The sequence below is a fragment of the Choloepus didactylus genome (assembly GCF_015220235.1).
Source record: "Choloepus didactylus isolate mChoDid1 chromosome 24 unlocalized genomic scaffold, mChoDid1.pri SUPER_24_unloc2, whole genome shotgun sequence".
Taxonomy (NCBI): Eukaryota; Metazoa; Chordata; class Mammalia; order Pilosa; family Megalonychidae; genus Choloepus; species Choloepus didactylus.
Window position 1 is genome coordinate 1,153,064 of NW_023637605.1, and position 21,351 is coordinate 1,174,414.

The 21,351-nt window shown below is 48.5% G+C and overlaps 1 protein-coding gene across 1 annotated transcript in view; it reads right to left on the reverse strand.

The window, feature by feature from the left end:
* Nucleotides 1-21,351, reverse strand: part of IQSEC2 (IQ motif and Sec7 domain ArfGEF 2) — a 42,713-nt gene that overhangs the window by 7,265 nt on the left and 14,097 nt on the right. Inside the window, 11 exon segments of the mRNA XM_037823774.1 lie at nt 807-932; nt 1,695-1,834; nt 4,556-4,722; nt 5,643-5,765; nt 6,248-6,351; nt 6,353-6,410; nt 7,772-8,415; nt 8,417-8,443; nt 8,445-8,672; nt 11,124-11,525; nt 12,262-12,523. Coding sequence (XP_037679702.1) covers nt 807-932; nt 1,695-1,834; nt 4,556-4,722; nt 5,643-5,765; nt 6,248-6,351; nt 6,353-6,410; nt 7,772-8,415; nt 8,417-8,443; nt 8,445-8,672; nt 11,124-11,525; nt 12,262-12,523 — 2,281 coding nt within the window.

Genomic DNA, 21,351 nt, shown 5'->3' on the forward strand with positions numbered 1-21,351 from the left:
AGCCCCCAACAACAATGAATTATCTGACCCCAATTGTCAATAACGCCAAAGTTGAGATGCCCTGCTCTAAAGGACAGAAAACCAAAGGAGGGTAGAGAAAGGATCACTGTCCTCAAATTTCTGAAGAACTGTCCAGGGCAGAGGGAGAACAGTTGTTATCTGTGATTCCAGGGGTTGAGTGAAGATTCTTGGAGGCAACTGAGAGGGAGACAGATTCCAGCAGCCAGAGCTATCTGATAAGGAAACTGGCTGCCCTGGAGGAAGGCAGCTTTCCATCCCTGCATTCATACAAGCAGGGGGCCATCCAAGAGGCTGGTTTTTGTCCTGGTCAGAGGCTGGACAGGAGACTGAGATTCCCTTTCAGCCTGCAGAGAGTCCCAAGAGTCCCATTCCTAACTGTCAAACATCTACACTGGTGAAGAGCTCGGCTTTAAGAATCACTTTAAGCATCCCAGCCACCCAAAGATTTCAGTCTGACCACAGGGCCACAGCATCACCTCCCTTTCCCCAACCCTCTGTATTACAGAGGTGGACAGGGACACTTCCTAGCACTTCCCAGATTCTAAGTCTGTCAGCTCTTCTGCTCCTCACATTTTCTGCCCCGTGTGGCTGTCAGTATACCTCCAAGTGGATCTATGAGAAAGAGGAGGGGTGGAGAGGCCAATGGCTTGCCCAGGATCATGCAGATCGCAGGGCAGGCACCTCACCCAGCATGTCTCAACCTACCAACACTCACGTGGTCCACGCCGGACCCAGGGTCCAAGCTTACCATCGACTTTCTTCCCCCTCCCCCACAGTGCTCATACCACAAGAAGATCATTGAAGAGGAAGACCTCTCGCTGATGCAACCCTAGCCTCTGGGGGCAGTTTGGATCTGGCACCTTGTAGAACTGGCAGCAGCAAACCAGTCGACAGTGAGGAAGAGACAGGACCTTGATAGGCATGAAGAAATCGGGGTCAGTAAGGCCAGCCCAGCAGCTTCAGGCCTCAGGCACCTTAACCTTCAACTGCAACCGGAAGTTTACCTCTGATACATATTGCTGTCACTCTGATGCAAGGAGTATAAGCAACTAAGGCCTAAGTTTTCCTGCTGCCTTGCCTTTGTCCCCATAGTTCCCTCTGATAGGAATGCCTTTCTTACCCAGCTCCATATGGCCACATTCCACGTCTCCTTCAAAGCCAAATTCCAATGTTATCTCTTCCAAGAAGGCTTTCCTGATTTCCCAGGGCTGGAAATGACTTTGTGTCTTGGTCTGACACCGCCACTGGTCTGTGAGTGCCCCCAAGGACAGAGACCATGTCTGATTCATATCTATGTCTTTAGCACCCAGTGAAATGCCGGTCTCAGTGGAAAGCCATCTGTAAATATTCACTGACTAGATGATTATAGTTGTTCTGGCTTTTGTTATAAGCTAACTATTAGCAAGGCTCCTCACTTGCAATGGGCAGGCAAGACCAGAGGTGGGAAGGATGTTACTATTTATACAGTACCAACTATGTGCCTTGCGAAGTACTAGATGCATTCACAGAGCATTTCCACTTAATCTGTACCTCAACCCCCTGAGGAATGCATTATCAGCCACTCTATTTTACAGGGAAAAGGAACCTGGGCTCAGAGAGGAGCAGTGACTTACCAATCAGTGGCAGAGGCAGACCAGAACCCCATCCCCTCTGCAGCCTCCCAAGGCACTCACCGGTTTCTTGCCCACAATCATGCGCTCCACAGCCTGCACCTGGGACACATGGTCGTCGTTGGTCCGCAGTTCACGCCCCTGGATGCGCTGGTAGATGCCCACCAGGAGGTCTCGGGGGATGTCTTCACCATTGTCAACCCCTGGGTGGGGAGAGCAATGCAAGGAGGGAGTGGTAGGGGTTCTCCACTACACCAACACCCAGGCATGGGCCGTGGTAATGGTCAAAATTGGAGTGAGCAGGCACCCATAGACCCTCAGCTGGGACCAGGACCAGGGAAGGTGCCTTTCAACACAACAGCCAGTTGCTTTCTTCCCTGGGGTGGGAATTTTGTCGAAATGTACTGTAATTAACACAGTCAGATACTAATTTTTTTAACACTTCTAATTAGCAAAAATAATTTTAAATTATAATATCTAGTGTTAGTAAAAATGCAGGGACATAAACATGCATATTAGCCTAACTATTTTGGAAGGTAATTTGGCAAGAGCCTAAATGTTCAGAACCAGTGGTTCTTCTTCTAGGAATTTGCCCTAAGAAAAGAATCAGAAATATGTACAAAGATAGAAGTAGAAGGATGTTCACTAAGTGTTATTTAAGATAGGGAAAACCTTTGAAACAAGTTCTAACAATAGTGGAACAGCTAAGAACAGTATATCCATTAAAAATATATATATGGCATTTAAAAACTTGCTTACAAAAAGATTTCAATGTCATGGGAAAATTCTTGTGGAAAATTAAGTGAAAAAGAGCAGGACAATAAATGCATGGTCCACATGATCTTAATTAACTATGTAAAAAGTTACAGATGCATAGAAAAAGACTTAGAAGAAAATACACCAGAATATTAATCATCCTTGCCTCTAGGGGGCAGAATTTGTGGGGTGTTTGAAAGTAATTTTCTAATTTTCTGTATTTTCCAAAGTTTCTGAAATGAGCATGTATTCCTTGCATGTTTGTTTGCTTATTCGTTTATTCAATAATGGAGAGAAAACTAATATATAGAGAGAGAGTGAGAGGAGAGATGAATGAATGAATGAATGAATGAATGAATGAATGACGGCAGGATTCTAGAAGACTGCTCCAGTCAGCCTCTAACTCCCTCTTCCCAAGTCTATCATCCTTCTCCACTCCTGATTGTCTGCTGAGTAAAACCCTCTCACTCTTCTCTCTAAACCTTCTGCTAGGGATAATGTTTTCTCTCTCCTTTGGAAATGCCACACCTCCTCCTTGAACAGGTGCTAAACGAACATCCTTCATCCCACTGTCTTTTTTTACCTTAGCTGCCAGAGAGCTGAAAGCCTATCAGCTGTGCAAACCCTGATATCAGCAAATTTGTCTTATCTTTTTTTTTTTTTACTGAAGTCTTATTTCCCTCTTTCATTTCCAAATAATCTTAACATATGTGCCATTTTTAGTAGGCTGGTCTTTGGAGAAACGTAGGGCTTGACATCAATACAGTAAGCCAAGAAAAAAAGACCAAAGTGATACCTTTCATCTGGCATTCAACACCATCATATACTGGTTCCAACTGACCTTCACAACTGGATCACCCACCCCATCGTGATTGTTCTCTAAACCACTCTACATTTTCCTACTTCTGTGCCTTTGTTATTCTTACTGCTAGGTAATCCCTCCTCTAACTCCATTCTGCCACATGCCTTCAAGGGCCACCTCAAAATACTGCTTCCTCCATGAAGCTAGCTGGAGGTGGGCTCTCCCTCCTTTGAGCTCTGACTACACTTTTGGCCTCTCTGTCATCACTGTGTAATGTCTGCCTTGTTATCTGGGTACTACAAGTCAGTCTGCCCCACAAACATGGAGCTCTCTCAGGGCAGGGACTATGGCAGACTCTCCTCTCTATTGTCCTTAGCACCCCTCCTAGGGCCTGCCACACACTAGGCACTCAGTAAGTGTAGATGGGCTGGCTGGCTGATTGGTTACTTGAATGAATGAATGAATACATGAATGGAGGAAAGAGCACCTAAAAAATTAGAATAAGCAAAATTCTTAGAGTCAGAATCTAAAATACAGATTACCAGGAGCCCAGGATTGGGATAGGGAATAGGGAGTTAATGTTTAATTAGTACAGAGTTCCTGTTTCGGGGTGATGGAAAAGTTTTGGTAATGGATGGTGGTTATGGTAGCACAACATTGTGAATGTAATTAACACACTGGATTATATATTTGAATGTGGTTAAAAACGGAAATTTTAGGTTGCTCTAGAATAAAATTAAAAAAAAAAAACCCATAGGACTGTACAACACAAACAGTGAACCCCAATGTAAACTCTGGACTATAGTCAATAGTACAATTATAATAATATTCCTTCATCAGTTGTGACAAAGGTACTGCACTAATGCAAAGTGTTAATAATAGGGGCATATATGGGAACTCTGTATTTTCTGTATGATTTTTCTGTAAACCTATAACTTCTCTAAAAAATTGTATAAAAAATAATTAAATGAATCTTTATGGACATAAACAAAAGAGGGAAAGGGGTGAATGAATGAACAGACGAGTAAATAACAGAGTGAGAAAGTTAGTGTAAGCTCTTTAAAGACCAGGACTTCTCTCTATCATCTTCATTGCTATAACTCCAGGACCTAGAACAGAGCCTAGTACACAGTAGGTGTTCAGTAGATACTCAGTATACAAATGAGTAAATGGACTGATGAATATTTGAGTGAATTAATAAGTGAATGCCCTGGGAGCATCCAATCTTGGCAGAAAGTGAGAGCATCACTGGTTAATTTCCAGGAAGGAGGTCTGATCTTGCCCATCCTCCTTCTCCCCACCCCACCCTGCCCACTTTTCCTTCCCAGGTGAAGGACAGGAAAAGCTAATAGGGACGTTTGGTCACCTCTCAGGTTCTTGATGAAGTCATCTAGCTTCATCTTGCGTTCATCCTTGACGCTGGGACTGTACATGTCAGTATTGAGAAGGATGATGGCAAAAGCAAGGATGAAGATGGTGTCTGGGTTCTGGAACTGGTGCACAAGGGCTGGCTTACACACACAGTACCACTGGCTGCAGGGCAGGAGGGATCAAGGCCAGACTCAGACACCAGCAATCTTCATCTACCCAACATCTTCCTACTCTGGCACCATCAACCTTTCCCTCCAAGAAATATTCTGTAGCCCTTTGGGTCTGTCCTCAGAGTTTCCCCAAGACTAGCCATAAAAATCACAATTGCTACCTTCTGCGGAGCTTTGCCAGGGGCTTCATGTAATTCCACCACAATCCTGCAAGGTAACTATTAGCAGCCCCATTTTACAGATGAAGTGACTGAGGCTCAAAGCAGTAACATAACTTGCCCAAGGTGGAGCCAGGATGAAAACCCAGATCTTTCAGACTGCAAAGCAAACCCTTTTCCCATTATGGGAAACCAGTTCTCTTCAACTTTTCTGTTTCTCCACTAAATACCCCAAAGTGGAAGAGCCAGTATAAATCCCCAGGTCTGTCTGATTCCCAAAGCATCTATAATAGAGTACAATGGTTAAGTCCATGGATCATGGAGTCAGAGAGACTTGAGTTCAAATCCTGATTCCACCGCTTATTCACTGTATGACTCTGGGTAAGTAATTTAACCTCTATAAACTTCAGATTCCTCATCTGCAAACTGGAAATAATAATAGAAGCTCCTACTTCATAGGATGGTTGTGAGTAATCAGCGAAATAACCACATAAAGTGTCTAGCTCAGCACCTGGCATGTGGTATTAAGTGCTATGTATTGTAGCTGTTACTGGTTTTTTTGTGCATGTGTGTCTTTTATTGAATGCCTGTGTCCCAGATGCTGAGCTAGATATGCAACTGATCCTCATGACTGCTTTGCAAGACAGCACTTATAATTTCTGTCTTATGGTGAGGAAATTATGACGCTAAGAGAAGTGACTTGTAGATAGTCCCTCAAAGCAGGGAGAGGCGACTTAGTAGGAAGCAGACACACCTGAAGGCTTCGATGAGGCACTCCACTTCCTGGGCCTCACCCTGAACTCAGATATGGGATTGGAACTTCTGGAGTGCATCATCCAAATCCATGGAGGAGAAGTCCATCTCATCCACCACACAGCTGAGGAGCAAAGATGGGGGTGTGGTGCACTCAATTTCTCTGCTGAAAACCTTTGTCCCACCCCAACCTGCTTGAATGGACTGACACCCCCACTGACAGACTTCCAAAATCTGAATCTATGGCCCAAACAAGTACTTAAGAGGATAGAGTGTTTGGAATTGAGTCCATCCCAGAAAATCTAGGCAGGACACACAGTTACTATGGGATCCTTTCCATCAATGCACTCATTTCAGAGATGGGAAAATTGAGACCCAAAGCAGGCCAAAGGACAAGCATGCTTTGCCCAGGGCCACCCAGAAGACTTTAGGAATAGGGCCAAGAGAGATTAGTCCTCTGTGGGGCAGAGGGCTACAGGGGCAGGAAGGTCTCGTCATCCTGTTTTTAAAAGTTTATCTGAGTAAGGACAGGCTGCCTCCTTCTTCCCTCCTGCTCTCCTTTTCCAGGAATCCCTGGCCCAGCCTGCCCCATCCTGGGCTCCTCACTCCAACACGTCTCTGTTGAACTGCTTCTGCCGGTTCCCTAGGAATTCCCCTATCATCTGCCGGCTCAGGCCTTTCCGCTCCAGGATGAAATGAGCCACTCCCACCCGGCGTGTCTGACAGGAAGCCCCACTCGATGAGATACTGGATACCCTTCTCTGGCTTTCTGCAGAAAGAAGTAAAGTAGATGAGATGATTGTCCTCCTAGAACTGTACCCTCTGTCCCATTACAGAGGCACTTTCAACTACTTTTGGACCCAGTCATGGCCTCAGAGGACCAAGGAAGTCAAATATATAATTTGGTTCAATCCTTCAAGGTACAGATGAGAAAACTGAGGTCCAGGGAGAGGAAGCCACTTGCCCATTTTGCAGAGCTTTAAAATTCCAAGGTATCCTCAACCGGACTTCCTCCTTCACTGGCAGCAATACCACAACTGAAAGAAAATTAGTATTTAAGGAGAGCCTGCTGTAGGCCAGGAACTTTGATATTCACAGCAAGCACTGAGAGAAGACATGAACTCCAAGTCACAGAACCTCAGTGTAGGAAAGAAGTGAAGAGGTTACTTTGTCCCATGTTCCACATCCCACTCAGGCAGGTGTCACCCAGCCTCTGGGAATGTTTCCATAGATGATTGCTCCCTTCTTTCCACCAGGCCAGAAATCTGGGACTGAGCAAGCAGGTACTAGTTCCCAGAACCCCAGAACCTTAGAACCCCAGGAGGTTAGAATTTAGAAGAGACTTTGGTGCTACAGGGGTCTCAGTCCATCACTCACATTGCATGATGCTAGACAGGTTCTCCAAACTTGTTTATCTATAAAATATGGACACTATTACCCGACTCATCAAGTTATTGTGAGAATTAAATCTAGGTGGCAGTGTTTAATAGATTATAAAGATGTAAGGCACTGTTTTCTCATTTTCTAATCAAATGGCACACATCTGCCCCACTCCTAAGCACCCAGCACACGACCAGGCCCCTAGAAAGAGCTCAGCCATAGTCACTGACTAGGCTAACACTCCACCTCGCCTCCCAACACCTCAAAGGTACATACCCTGCTACTTTTTAGATGGAAAACCTGAAGCCCAAGGAAGAAACATACCTTGTCCATGGTTACACAATGAGTAACCATGGTCAAAAATCAGACTAGGGGTCCAAGTATCCTGTTTCCCAGACTAGCGCCCTTTCTATACTGTATCGCCTTCCCGCTTAAAAGGGGAAGTGGGGGAGAAAAGCTTTGGAATCTATTTCATAGACAGTGAACTGGGGCCAAGAGAGTGGGAACATCTTGCCCAAGATCACTTGGTTAGTCAGTGGCAGTACCAGGACCAGAACCAGGTCTTTTGGGGGTCTTTCCACTCTGCCGTGCTGTTGCCAGTTCTCTTCCCTGAAGAGCTGGGGAGAAACACCATTCCACAAAATGAGAGAATGGCAGTAACAGGATCACAGTTTGGAGTTCAAGCCCAGGGGCCAAAGTGCCTGTGGAAGGGTAGGAAGAGGTAAAGAGGTCAGAATGAGCAGCACGTACTTATTGAAGAGATTGAGGCCAATTCTGTAGTGCCGCCTCTGTACCACGTCGTTGTTGAAGGCTGGTGAGTCCCAGCTGTGCCTTGTCTCCCGCTGATAAGTCTGCTTGCAGAGGCCAGTGGCTGGAGGCTCCCGCAGGCTGTCCCGAGAAGAGGAGCCAGAGCTGCAGTTGATGGTCTCGTTGGAATTGCTGGAGCTCTCGAGGCTCTCATTATCTCCACCATCAGAGTTCTCGCCTGCTGCCTCACATTTCCCCAACCTCCGACCCCCAGCCACTCCACTGGGCCCAGTGCCACTGTTGGGGGCTGGTGGCAGGGGCCCTGGAGGGGCTGGGGCTGGGCCCTCAGGGGCTGGGTAGTGACGGTGGGGGATAGGGGCCCTGCCTGGTGGCCCCTTGTGCTTCAGGGTCCCATGGGGGCTACAGCCATCAGCCTCATACACCAGCTGGCGGTGGACGGAGCCGCGATCTGAGCGGTCACTCAGGTCCACGGAGCTGTCGCTAGGAGGCTCAATGGTAAGCAGGGGAAGGTGGGCGGCCCGCAGTCAGAAATCCCGGCACTCTAAGCAGCCAGGACCCCTGCGAGTGCCTTCCTCACGGCTACCATCTTCCCGGGTCCCTGAGGGCACTGGGGGAGGAACTGGTGGAGAGAGGGGCTGGCGCCCAGAACTTGGGCCAGCCCCTGGGGTGGGGGGCTCTGTGCTGGCCAGACGCCTCAGGAGATGGTGGGGGGAACTGGGTCATCCAGGTAGAAGGGAAGGTCACTGAAGGATGGGGCTGAGCTGTCCTCTTGCTGCTCCTTTGACTCCCGTTTCTCCAGCTGGGCTGTCCCTGGCTCCTCAGACATGGGCCCTGATGGGTGGCAGTTCAGGGCCTCGTCGATGGATTCAGCCAGAGACTTTACCTATGGGTGGGGGGGAGGGAGGGGGGAGGTTAGGGGAGGAGGGAAAGGGAAAGAAAGTACGGAATGGTGAAGGGAAGGGTGGTGGGATGGTGGAAAGGTGGGAAGGAGGAAAGGAAGAAGGGGGCAGTCTTCCTGGCAGGTCAGCCACGAAGAGGGATTCTCCTCCCCTCCCCCAACAGATTCTCTGCATTCTATAAAGTAACTCCCAGGGAGCCATTGTGAGCTCACAGGCACTGAACTAATGCCCACGCATTCCCTTCTCAGATACCCCAGTACTCCTTCATGTCCATTTAGACCCAAGCCAAATGCTACCTCCTCGCTGAGTCAATCCACATTCCTGCCTCTGTCACCCCCAGGGAAAACCAAGATCCCAGGTTCCTCTGGTCTCCCAGAATTCTCTGTCTGGTTCTCTCTCAGAAAATGTTATAATATTTAACCTTGAGAGTATGGCTCAAACCTGGTTAACTCAGGGCTCTAAGATGGGTCCCCAATGATTCCCTACCTAGTGGAATTCACACCCTTGTATACCACATTGTACCCAAGGTGGTCTGTGTGACCAATAGCACATGGCAGAAGTGATGGCATGTTACTTCCAAGATTAGGTTATAAAAGCCTGCAAGCTTCCAATCTTGGGTGATATCACTCACTGTGTGCGTATGCTCTCTCCCTCTCCCAAACCACTCACTCGGGGGGAAGTCACATCATAAGCGGTCCCATGGAGAGGCCCACATAGTGGGGAACTGAAGCCTCCTGCCAACAGCCAAGTGAGTGAGCTTGGAAGCAGACCCACTGCCCCAGTCAAGTCTACAGAGATTGCAGTCCCAGCCTACAGCAGGACTGCAACCTCACAAGAGACCCTGAGCTAGAACCACCCAGCCAAGCCACTTCCAGATTCCTGGTCCTCATGAATCTGTATGAGATGATAAATGCTTGTTGTTTAAGCTCAATCTTCAAGCTGCTCAATCTGGGGTAATTTGTTATGCAGCAATAGATAACTAATACACTCTCCCCACCAGACCTGGATAGCACTGAGTGCTAGGACAAGGCCTGGTTCATCTATCTCCCCCACCAGACTGTGATCTCCCATTTCCCCCATTTGAGGGCTGGGTGCAGGCCTGATTTCTCTCTTTTTAGCTCAGCTCAACACATTGCTTGACACAGAACAGAATATTTGTTGTATGAATGAATGGATGAATGACATATATCTTTTCTTCAATATTTCTCTCCATCCTTCCATGATCCCCCCTCTCCCCCCATCACTAGCTCAAGTGAAGCATGCCCAGGTTGATAGCATGGCCCGATAACAAAGGTTAGAGCAGAGGAGTGATTTCTTTTCTTATAAAGCTGCATTCATTCATTCATTCATTCAACAATTTCTACCAAGTAGCTTAGCAACTACCATGTCATAGATGCTTTCCTATATATTACCTAATTGAACTGAATCCTCAAAACAGCCCTAAAAAGGTGGTTTTATGTCCACTTTATTTATCATACTTCAGGAAGTTTAAACCATTTTCCTGAGGTCATACATCTGGGAAATGGCAGGACTAGGATTTGAACCTGGGCAGATTTGCCTGCCATCCCAAGCCTAGAATGACCTTCTACCACCATCACTGCCTCCTAGTACACACACACTCCCACCCTTTCATGCTTTTGCTGATTGCAATGCCCATGCAAGCAACACCCTCCCAACTATCTCTAACGTGCTAAATCTTATCTCTCTGGTAAAGCCCAACTCAAATGCTTGTTTTCTCAAAGAAGTCTTCTCTGGCCCCTCCCAGAAGAAAAGTTTCCCCTCTCCCTCCTCTGGGTTCCCACAAGTATTTGTGATCCCTTTCTCATGCCTCTGAGCACACTCTGGTCTACTTCAGGAGAAAGTAATATACACATGTCTGCCATTTCCTATTGGACCTGAGAGGTCCTTGAGAATGAGGACATGGCCAGTTCATCTGTCTCCTCTACAGTGTCCAGCACAGCATCTGATGCATGGTATGGTGGTATAAACGGAAAAAGCATGGGCTTTGGAACCAGAAAGAGCTGGGTTCCAATCCAGTTTGGGAAAGTCACTTCACCTTTCAAAGCCTCAGAGCCTTCTCTATAAAATAAGGACCATAATTCCTGTCTTGTAGGTCTTATGAGGCAAACATAGCCCCTGGCTCATAGGTGGAGCTCATTATCTGTTAGTTAAGTCTTAATTTGATAGTGGATCAAGCTCCAAAGAACTTTTATTTTCTGTACATCCAGATTTTTGATTGTTTTAACTACATAATATTTTTTTTGTCCTGCATATTCTTTCTCATCACTCTCAAAGTCTCAACGCAAATTGTGGCTATTTGTTGTTATAAAAGACTTGTTGTGCAACTTCTTTCAGTTTGGAGTATAGAGGAAAAGTAGTAGCAGTAGCCAGAACATGGATATGGGGAAGAAGACCCATTTTTCAGGGATCCTGACCTGTTTGGAGAAGGAGTCCTCAAGCTCTGTGATGTCATTAGAAAACTCTCCGGATGTGGTGACCGAGCTTCCACCACCATCGATGCCACCACTGCAGGAGCCTCCATATGGGATCCCCCGATCAAGCCGGTGGCTCCGGGCACCAGCCATGGCACCCTCGTCCAGCGAGGCAGGCTTGCCCTCGAAGTACGCAGGGTTCTGGGCCTTCTCATATTCCTCAAAGGAGAACTGCATCCGCATGTTGGAAAGGATGATGCGGCGGGACATGCGGCTCTCTGAGGCTGAGCTGCGTAGCCGTTCAAAGTTCTTGTTCATGCGGTACTGGCGGAAGGCTGTTTGGATGGTTCTGGCAGCCCTGCGGCTCAGGAAGGAGCCCCCGTACTTCCTCTCCAGCATTTCTACCTGTCAGGGACGATCAAGGGGAACAAAGTCAGAAATTCACTACAGCCTCATCTCCCTGGGTCCTCAACCACACATCTGACACCCAAGTCACAACTAACTGCTTACAGTTACTTGACTGTGCCAGGTTGTGCTCTCAGTGTTGTGTTCTCACTTCAAGTGTAGATAGTGTTTGTCATATCATTTGGATTTTTTTTTAATTTGCCAGAAATATATGTTTGTTATACAAAAAAAAATTTTTGAAAAAAAGAGAGAAGCCACAAAGGAAAGAAGGGAAAATTAAATTGAGAGCAAAAAAGAGGAAAGGAAGGAGGAAGATCCAGGTTTGGTTTGTGTTTTTATTTTCCATACGTAGTGTTTTGTTAGTTTTTTTTTTTTAACAACAAAACATTGTATCTCACTGTTCTAAAATTGTCAACTTATGTGGGTGCTTCTGCCATAAGACTGAGTTTTTTTGAGGACAGGGTCCAGGTGTCAGTCATCTATACTTCTTCAGTACCCAGCATGGTACTGGAGCTCAATAAATGTTTGCTGATTGAATACAAGGCTCAGTGGATGGGTTGTGAATGAGTGAGTGAGTTCCCAATCGGGTGAAGGGTCCTGGAGTCAGTCTTTTCCAATCCCAGTCTCACTATCCCTCCCCAGATGCCACCCTCAAATGCCACATCCCAATCCCTCCATCGGCTCTCTCTTGCGTCCCCACTCCCCACTCCCAGCCAGAGAGCCATGTCTTCTGCACCTTCTTGTCCTGCAGGTCTGTGGAGAGTTCATAGCTGTCCGATAGAGCCTTGGAGCGCTTTATCTCCTCCTCCTCCTGTTTCCTCAGGGCGACACTGGCTGGCTGGAGGCGTGCCCGCTGAGCCCAGGGAAGGCCCACCCCAGCAGGGGGGCCCCCCATATGGCTGCTGGCGGGAGGCAGCTGGCTCAGCCGGTAGGGGGGTTGACTCCCAGGGCTATCAACCGCTGTGCTCAGGTCACTGCCTGGGGCATCACCCTCCACACTGTGGGGATGAGATAAGATGAGCCAGGATATGGGAACAAGAGAGGGGCCTGCTGGGCCAGACTGCTGGGCCAGACTGAGAGTAGGCAGACCAGATACCTCTCCCCATCCCTAGCCACCCACAGCTTCCTCACAGATATGGGAGCCCCAATACTTAAAGGCCAGAAGGGAGTCCTACCCCTCAAGCTGTCTCTTCACTGCCCTCACAGCCCCTCCCCTTAGGGCCCCCTTGCCTTCACAGTCCTATCCTCATCCCCCTTCAGCCCTATCCTCACAGCTTCATCCTCAAAGACCCTCTCGCTCACTGCCACAGATCTCTCACAGCTCCATCCTCTTGGACTCCTTTCCATCAAGGCTCTCTGTTTTCTCATAGTCCTGTCCCCAGTCCTACTCACCCCTCACAGTCTGGTCCCTTCATCACCCCTCAGAACCTGGTCCCTTTATGGACACTTCTCACAGCCTTATCCCCCCACTAGTTTCCTCCTAGTCCTGCCCCCTCAAGCCCCTTTTTTCTAATGATACTTTCCCCTAACAGCTCCATACCCAAGCCCTCCTTCCCTCTGACAGAAGAGTTCCCTCTCACAGCTCCATCCACCCGCTAGACCCCTTCCCCTCATAGCTCCATCCCCTCAAGGCCTATCCCCAGCACAGGGCGTGCTGTAGTTTCCCTCAGAGTCCTATTTCCAGCAACACCCCAGACCAGCACTCCTGCAGTGCCATCCCCTCCCAGCCTCGTCCCCAGGTGTGCCAAAGTCCTACCACTGCATCCTGCCTATCCAGGCTTTCCCCCCTCCCCCCTCCCCCAGCCCTGCCCCTCTGCAGCCCTGCCCCTGCCCTCAGCTGCCAGGACTCCCATCCTGGCCAGTTCCCTCGGGGACAGTGGGAGGCACCTCCCATCTAGCATCCTCACAGGTAAAGCGCGGCCCTGTGGGGCAGCTTCCTTTTTCTCCTCATGGCCTCCTCTGCTCAAATCAGGGAGGGGGGTGGGGGGCCTCAAGGCTGAAGAGCGGCAGGAGCCAGGCACTGGGTCCTGCCTGCCCGGGGTTTACCCAGAGCTGTTGTTCAGCCGGAACCTGCTCCCACGGTGCCATGGCAACCAGGCTGCCAGGGAACCCAGGTGGCGACAGAGCCCAGGTGCCCTGAGCCGAGCAGGGCAGAGCCACAGAAGCAGGAAAACAAAGGAGGGGTCGGGAGGAGAAGAACAGGCTGGTGAGGCACGGAGGAGGTTGTGGGGGGGATGGGGGGTGGGGCCCAGAGATGGGAAATGCTGGGGCCCGGAGAGTGATCTTGTTTGAGGGGCACAGCGTTGAGGAGCTCTTGGCTGGTGAAAGGGTTAAGGGGCCAACTACCCATCCCCTCCTTGGCAGAGGCCAGGGGGCAGGGCAGAGGTGAACTGGGGTAGGTACAAAGGGGTCCCTACCAATGCAGGAGCTTCAGTAGGCCTGCTAGCCTTGCAGAAGAGCACTGCGGGCATCACATGGGGAGGCCAGGCATTGGGCATAGCAGGGAGGCTGCACCCATGGGGCTAGGTCCTGGGCCACAGTGGTGGGAACTCCAGCCCACTGCTCATCCTCCATCCTCCGAAGTGCTGGTCTGCAGCACCGCCAGGAACAAGGTGGAAACAGGCCGGGGGATTGCCCTACACCCTAAATCCACTCCTCCTTTGCCTCAGGGGCTCCTGACATTATCCTCCAGGGGTCGGACTCAACCCAGCCCACCCCAGACATCTAAGATGCTATGCTCCTCTCCGCCTCCTCAGGACAGCAGCATCTCTTAAACCTCTCCCCTCCCACCCAGAACACAGCTCAAGCCCAGTCTGGATCAATTGTTTCCTCTATTTATAAACCATCCATTGCTCCTGCTGCCCACAAGAGATAGCACAAGTTCCTTCTCCTGGCATTGGAGGCTTCCCCAAGATACAATACTTATTGAGCAGTTAGCACATTCCAGCACCGTTCTTACCATTTCACATTTAATAGCTTGCTTACACTTTGAAACAACCCTATGAGCTGGATATTGTTATTTATCTTCATTTTACACCTAAAGAAACTGAGGCCCAGAGAGGATAAGTAACACACTTATGATCACACAGCTATTAATCATAGAGCCAGGATACAAATCCAGGCCATCTGACTCCAGAGCCCCCACTCTTACACATTAAGCCATACTGTGGGGCTAGCTGCCAGTCCTCTACCCTGTCTACCCTTTCTTCCAGCCTGGCCCAGCTCCTGTTTCTCCCAGATGCTCCCCTGCTTTCCATCCCCCAAACTTTGCTCATACGATACCTTCCTCCCAAAATGCAATCCCTATCCCCCCTGCCACCTGCAATCTGAGAACTCTCCCCACACCCCAGTTCTGTCAAGGTTCAGGTCATATGCCACCACTAAGAAGCCCTCCTGAATCCTGCCTCCAGCCACAAATCATTGATGATCCTGCCTGGAGCTCTCACACACAGCACATGTCGGTCCTTCTTTTTCTGGTGAAGGTTAGCTTTGGCTATTTGTGTTCATGACTCCCAGAGTCCCAGCAGAGGCAGAGAACTTGGTAATCTCTGAATTAACACAGAGCCCAGGGCCTAGCACAGGGTAGGTGCTCAATACAAGCTTCTGTAGTGAGGGAGTCAAGGAATGAGCTCTGGCGGCTGCTCTGTGGACTTTTACCACAGCCTCCAATCTCCTTTCCAATCCATTCTCCATCCTGTGGTCCAAGGGACCTTTCAAAAGTACAAATATGACCATTTCACTCTCCCGCTTAAAACCCTTCCACAGCTCCCCATCACTCATTCAACAAACAACAATTGAGAACCTTCTACATGCCAGGCACAGTGCTGGGTGCTGGGAATATAATAGTGAACAAAATGGACAAGATTTGTTCCCTGAGGGATATGAAATTCTAGTCAGGGGAAGAGGCTTTAAAGAAACAAATATATACTATAATTTCACGTAGGGATAAGTGCTAGGAAGTAAACTAAAGCCTAGTGATAAAAGGTGCTGTTTTAGATGTGGTGGCCAGGGAAGGCCTCTCTGAAGAAATGACATATAAGCAGAACCCTGATGGAAGTGAGTGGGTGATCTGTGTCAAAAGCACAGATTTGAGGCAAAAGATCTGAGGCAAAAGCAGTCCATAAAGAGGGTACAGCTGGTGCAAAGGCCCTGAGGTGGAACTGTGTCTGGTGTGTTTGGGGAATAGCAAGGAGGCCAGTGTAGGCTGGAGCAGAGTAAAGGAGAGGAGAGCGACAGGAGAAAAGATTAGAGAGGTAATGGGAGCCAAATCACAAAGGGCACTAAGTCCATGTTAAGACTTTGGCTTTTGCTCTAATTCAGATGAGCAGAGGAGGGACATGATCAGACTTGGGTTTTACAAGGATCATCATTCACAGAATAACCTCCAACTCCCTCACTATGGTCACTAACGGCCCTCCTGACCTGAACCCTGCCTCATATATCCTGCGCCCAATTACCCCAACCTGGTTAACTCCTGCTCACCTTTCAACATTTCGTTCAGCCCTTGCCCACTCCGCATCGGCTGACCTATAGGCCTCTCCACTGTGCTGCCTTAGGGCCCTGTAGATGCCTGTATCCCTAGAACAGGGGTATTAATTAGCTCATTGAATCCTCACAACTTACTGAGCCAACCACTATTAATCCCATTTTACAGATGAGGACACACTGAGGTTCAGAGAGGTGAGGTAAACTTGCTCAAGGTCACATAACTACTAATGAGAAAACCAGGATGCAGACATCTTGTTATCTCTCCCCACTCCTGGTTCCATGCCACCCCTGGCTCTCCACTCTTCAGCAATTTCCCCCTCAAGAGCTCACCCCTTTTCCTTGGTTGCCAAGGGAATAATGGTAGGGAGGTAGGGCTGTCAACACAGCCTCCTGCAAGGCCTGGCAAAAAGGAACGTGCTTGAGGGGGTTGCTCCTGACACTATACATATTGCTGAAGAAACAGAATCAGGAGACATGGAATTCTCCAAATCAGAGCCCCCAAAGACTCTTGAGGACCTGCTGATCACAGGGAAAATCTATCTCCTTCTCCCTGTCTCTCACACACATTCACACACAGAGAACATGTAGAGTAAGAAGCTGGGCAGGCTGAAGTTCAGGTCCTGATTCTGCCATTTACCAGCTGCGTGACCCTGGACATGTCACTTTACCCTCTCCGCACCAGTTTCTTATCTGCAAAGGGCCTCAGCACATGCAATTCCCTTTTTGGATTCTTGGGCTTCAGAAGGTGCCTGGGAGACCCATCTCTCTCTCTGGGCTCCTCCCAGCCAGGAACAAAGCACACACACAAGCACATATACACACACAGGTAGAAAAACACAGACACATCCAAAGTCCAACAAATCTAGAAGCAAACATGCATCCACAAACACATGAAAACAGACCTGAGCATGGACAGATATGCACCTATACAGACACAGTCTCACACACAGATTATTTGCACACCAATACACACATGCATGCACGCATGTGCAGGTGCACACACGTCTACTTTCTGCTGGGCTGTTCTGTGAGGGAAATTGGAAGAGCATCCTCTGCAGAGGGGGAAATAAGCCACATTACACAAATAACCACAGTACAATGCAGAAAGTTATCAGGGCTGGGGAACAGAGGAAGTGCTGGAGGAACTCAGGAGAAAGATCCCTTCTGCTTGGGGGTGGCTGAGCAGAATAAAAATAAACTCACACTTACTGTGCACCTTCCCCGTGTCAAGCATTTTCCACACATTATTTAATCTGCATGGCAAACATGAGGGAAGAATTGGGATTCCTATTTTACAGATGAAGAAAAAGGCTCCGAAAAGGGAAGTGACTGCCAAAGGTCTCAGAGCTAGCAAGTGGCAGAACAGGGATTCAAACCCCAAAGCCAATGCTATTTCCCCTGCTTCCTTTTGAAGGCTTCTTGGGGGAGGAAGCTTTTGAACTGGACCTTGCCTAAGAGGAACTGGTAGAAATCAGGGGTGAGGGAACACGGTGAGCCAAGGCACTAAGATGGGGAGAAGTGGTAGGAAGTTCCCTAGGGATTTGAGCCTGCCTTGCCCATGGTGTGGGCACTGACCCTCCCCAGATGCTGGTCCTGATGGGAGGTCTTCTCCCCTCCTTCCCTTTATTGGCACTGCCTGGAACCAGGCAGCCAGCAGGGGATGGGATCAGGATGCAGTTTCCATGGAAATGATTGGGGTTGTTGCCATGGATACCGTAAGACGAGGGCAAAAGGAAGCTGGGGGTGCTGAGGACTATCCCCATGACAACTTAAGCAGGAAGAGGGGCACAAGAAGTGAGAAACGAAACAAAACAAAACAAAAAAACAGGATGTGGAAGTTAGTACACCTAGGCAGGGCCAGGGGCTTTGGGCTCAGAGAGAACACTGGGCAAGGAGATGACACCACAGGCGGGACCACCAACCACCCCTCTCTCCTCCAACAGCTTTTCTGCAAGCTGTTTCAGCTATCCAATCCCAGTGACACAGAGATTCCAAACCAGAGCCCAGCCTGGCTTGGCACAGGTGCTTACAGGGGAGAAGGAGACCTCCCTACCCTAAGGGGCTGACTGGCTGGTACAGTGGGCAAACACAGACTTTGAGAACACAAAGACCTGGGTTTGAGTCCTGGCTCTGTCTCTTTTCAGTCCTAAAGATAACTTGTCATTTATTGAGTACCTACTCTTTGCTTAGGCATAGTAACTCCCTGAAGGGACAACACACAGAAGGGAACTGAGGTACAGAGAGATGAAGTAACTTGCCCAAGGTCTCAAAGCTCAGCAATGGTGGAGCCAGGATTCAGAGGAAGGCTTCTCTGAACACAAAGCTCATGCGCTCTTACCCCACACTAGGAACTGAGCAGCACTTCAAAGGCAGGGTCCTTGCATTCTCCATCTCTCCATGCCTTCCCACAGTACCACACAAAGGGCCAGATGCTGGGTAAATATTTGTAGAATGCATGAATGAGGAAGCAACCCAGAGGAAGCAGGGAAGACTGAGGTTAGATAAAAGACGTTTCTGACTTCAAGAGCAGTGACTCATGGGTTTTGCTGGCCAAGGGTAGAAGAAGATCCACAGAGCTGGGATGGACTTTATGAACTGAACTTGATGAACCATCCAATCCCACCAAGTCCAAATAAACACCCAGAGAGCCAAAGTGACTTGCCCCGGGTCACACAGCATGAGAACCCAAATTCCCTACCTTCCAGGCCCATGTCCTGCTTTTAGCTTCAGAAACTCCTCTGAATCTGTCCAGCTACCCTCCCAACGTGCTCCTTTAAGCTCCTAAACATCAGCAAACAGCAAGTTACTTGCAATTTTTAGACTAACATGAGCTGATTCACACCTCCTCCTTTGTTTCTTCTGCCCAGAATGTCTCCCTTTCCCCTTTATCCCCAGTCTTCATCTGTCTGGGTGTGCTCATCTTCATCTTGCAGCAGACTGAAAAGGCGGGTTGTCCTGGGAAGTTGGCTCTGACTCACTCTCTCCACTCACAGCACCTGACATGGTCAGCTACTGTTTCCTTTGTGCCTTGTGCAAAACCTTATCATGGTTGGTCCTTATCATCACTGGCTATCTTGTGATTCTCTCTTGAAGTGTTTGTGTCCCACCCTGCCCCTCCTCCCTAGACTGCAAGTTTCCCAAGGGCACTGGCCTGGTATGATTCACCTCTGTAGACCCAGCACACAGCAGGTGCCCAGTGCCTACCCTGGTACCCTAAGACCACAGGTGGCAGTCATGTACGTCTGTGTGTGTGTAAACATCATGCTTGACAACTGTCACCCTAAAAGCTATAGTACCACATGCTCAAAAGCCACTCTTGCACAAGCCCAGCCTTGTGATTATATCCACCAGACACAGCCACAAAGCCTGCCAGGCACTGAAAGTCACCACCTCATACAATTGACCTCACACACTCAGAGTTCCTTACATCCCAGTCTCATAAATCAACATTCCCTGATACATAATAGTACACGCAGTCTCTCTCTACTGTTAAGACCTGCACAGCCTCACACAAAGACCATACATGTACACATATTTCCCTCACAACTGATGTCAACCTTCCCCCTTCCCACAGCACAGGCCCTCTGCCCTATTCAGCCAATCCAGTTAACTGCACAAGAGTGTTTGACCCACAGCTCCCAGGATGGTTATATCTAACCTTGACCTGCCTTCTCCCTCCACTTAGTCGAACCCTCATCCCCACATGCACTTCCACATGAAGGGTAGAATGGTCTCCTCCTCCCGAGTCCAGGTCACCTAGATTCATACACCCTGGAGAGCCAGCTGAACTGAGTAATCTAGTCACCGTTTCCCAACATGACCCCGGAAATCACCAGGTTTTTGTCTTGGCCCTACCTCCTGTAATGCCTTCTCACCCCTTGCCACCTATTCAAACCCTTCCCACCCTTCAAGGTCCAACTCTTGCCCTCTCTTCCTCCAGCAAGCCCTCCTGAATCCCTAGCCCACACTTTGACATCTCCCTCCGCTTTGGGCCACGAACGTATTTTGCTCAACACTGAAGCCGTTTCTGCTCCTTTCTGCCTTTCACACCTGACGATTTTCCGAAAGGATTTCTCATCTCCCCTGAGGGATGGAAAACTCATGGAGAACACAGCCACGGTCTTACTTTTGATCCCTCGTGGTATTTAGCTTGAGGCGCTGCACACAGTAGTTGCCCAAGCAATACTTGTCAGAGTGAATAAGGAAGGGAGGAAGAGAGGGAGAAGGTAGTTAGTTAGTTAGTTAGTTGGTTAGTTAGTTTGTTTAAGGAAGGAAGGAGGGAGGAAGGAAGGAAGGGATGAAGGGAGGAAAGAAATAAATGAGAATTTGAATCAGTGACTGAGTAGATATGTTAAGTGCCTGAGTGAAGCAAGGAGTGCTTGAGGTGAGGATCTGGAAAAACTACAGGATCAATGTGTTAGAGACACTGAAGGGTGGGAGAAAAGGACCTTAATCAAAACAAGAGCCACCACTCACTGTACATTTGCCCAACCATGCATCAGACCTTATGCTGGGTTCCTCGCATTCTTTCTTGTTAATCTTCCTGAGAACCCAGAGAGGTAGATCTTTTCTCACAACACTCAGGAGGAAAATAAAGCTCAAGGAGAAGAAAATACTTGCTCAAAGTAACCCAGCTAGTAAGTGGCAGAACTGGAAGTTAAACTCAGATTTGTTTAATGCCAAAGGTTCAGACAGGGAAAAATCAGGGTACAAGCCAACTTCGGGTTCTCCTGACTTTGCTCCTAACTCAGACATGTCATGGAAGATGTGGGTCCTACAGACCCATAGAAGATACCTCCCATCCTCCTGCTGACAGCTTCTGGCCAATGCAGGAAATATTTAGGGTCGTTATATCCGGGGAAAATGGCTTTCTCTCAGATTGAGAGGACCCTAAAGTCGTAGAATCACAGAATCTTCAAAGTCCAGAATCAAAGAATTTTATCACAGAATCTTAAAATCACACTGTCAGAATTTTTTAAATAGTAGAAACCACGAAGTCTGAAAACCACAGCATTGGAGAATACAAAAATCACAGTACTGTACAAATAGAAATCACGCAATTGCATGGAATGTGTCACTGAATTATCATATCTTAACTTCATATAATCATAGTTCCTTAAAATTGTAGCATCTCAGGATTCACAGAATGTCAGAGCTGGAAGAGCCCTTGGCGAGCTCCTGGCCCTCTCCCTTCTCATTTTACAGATGGAGAAATTATGAGGTCAATAGAGAGGTCAAGAAACATGTCCACGGTTAGGCAGTTCTTGCTGCCTTGGGCTATAGGGCTAAAGAAGACAACTGCAGTTACGCCTGCCAGTCCGGGGAGCACCACATCATT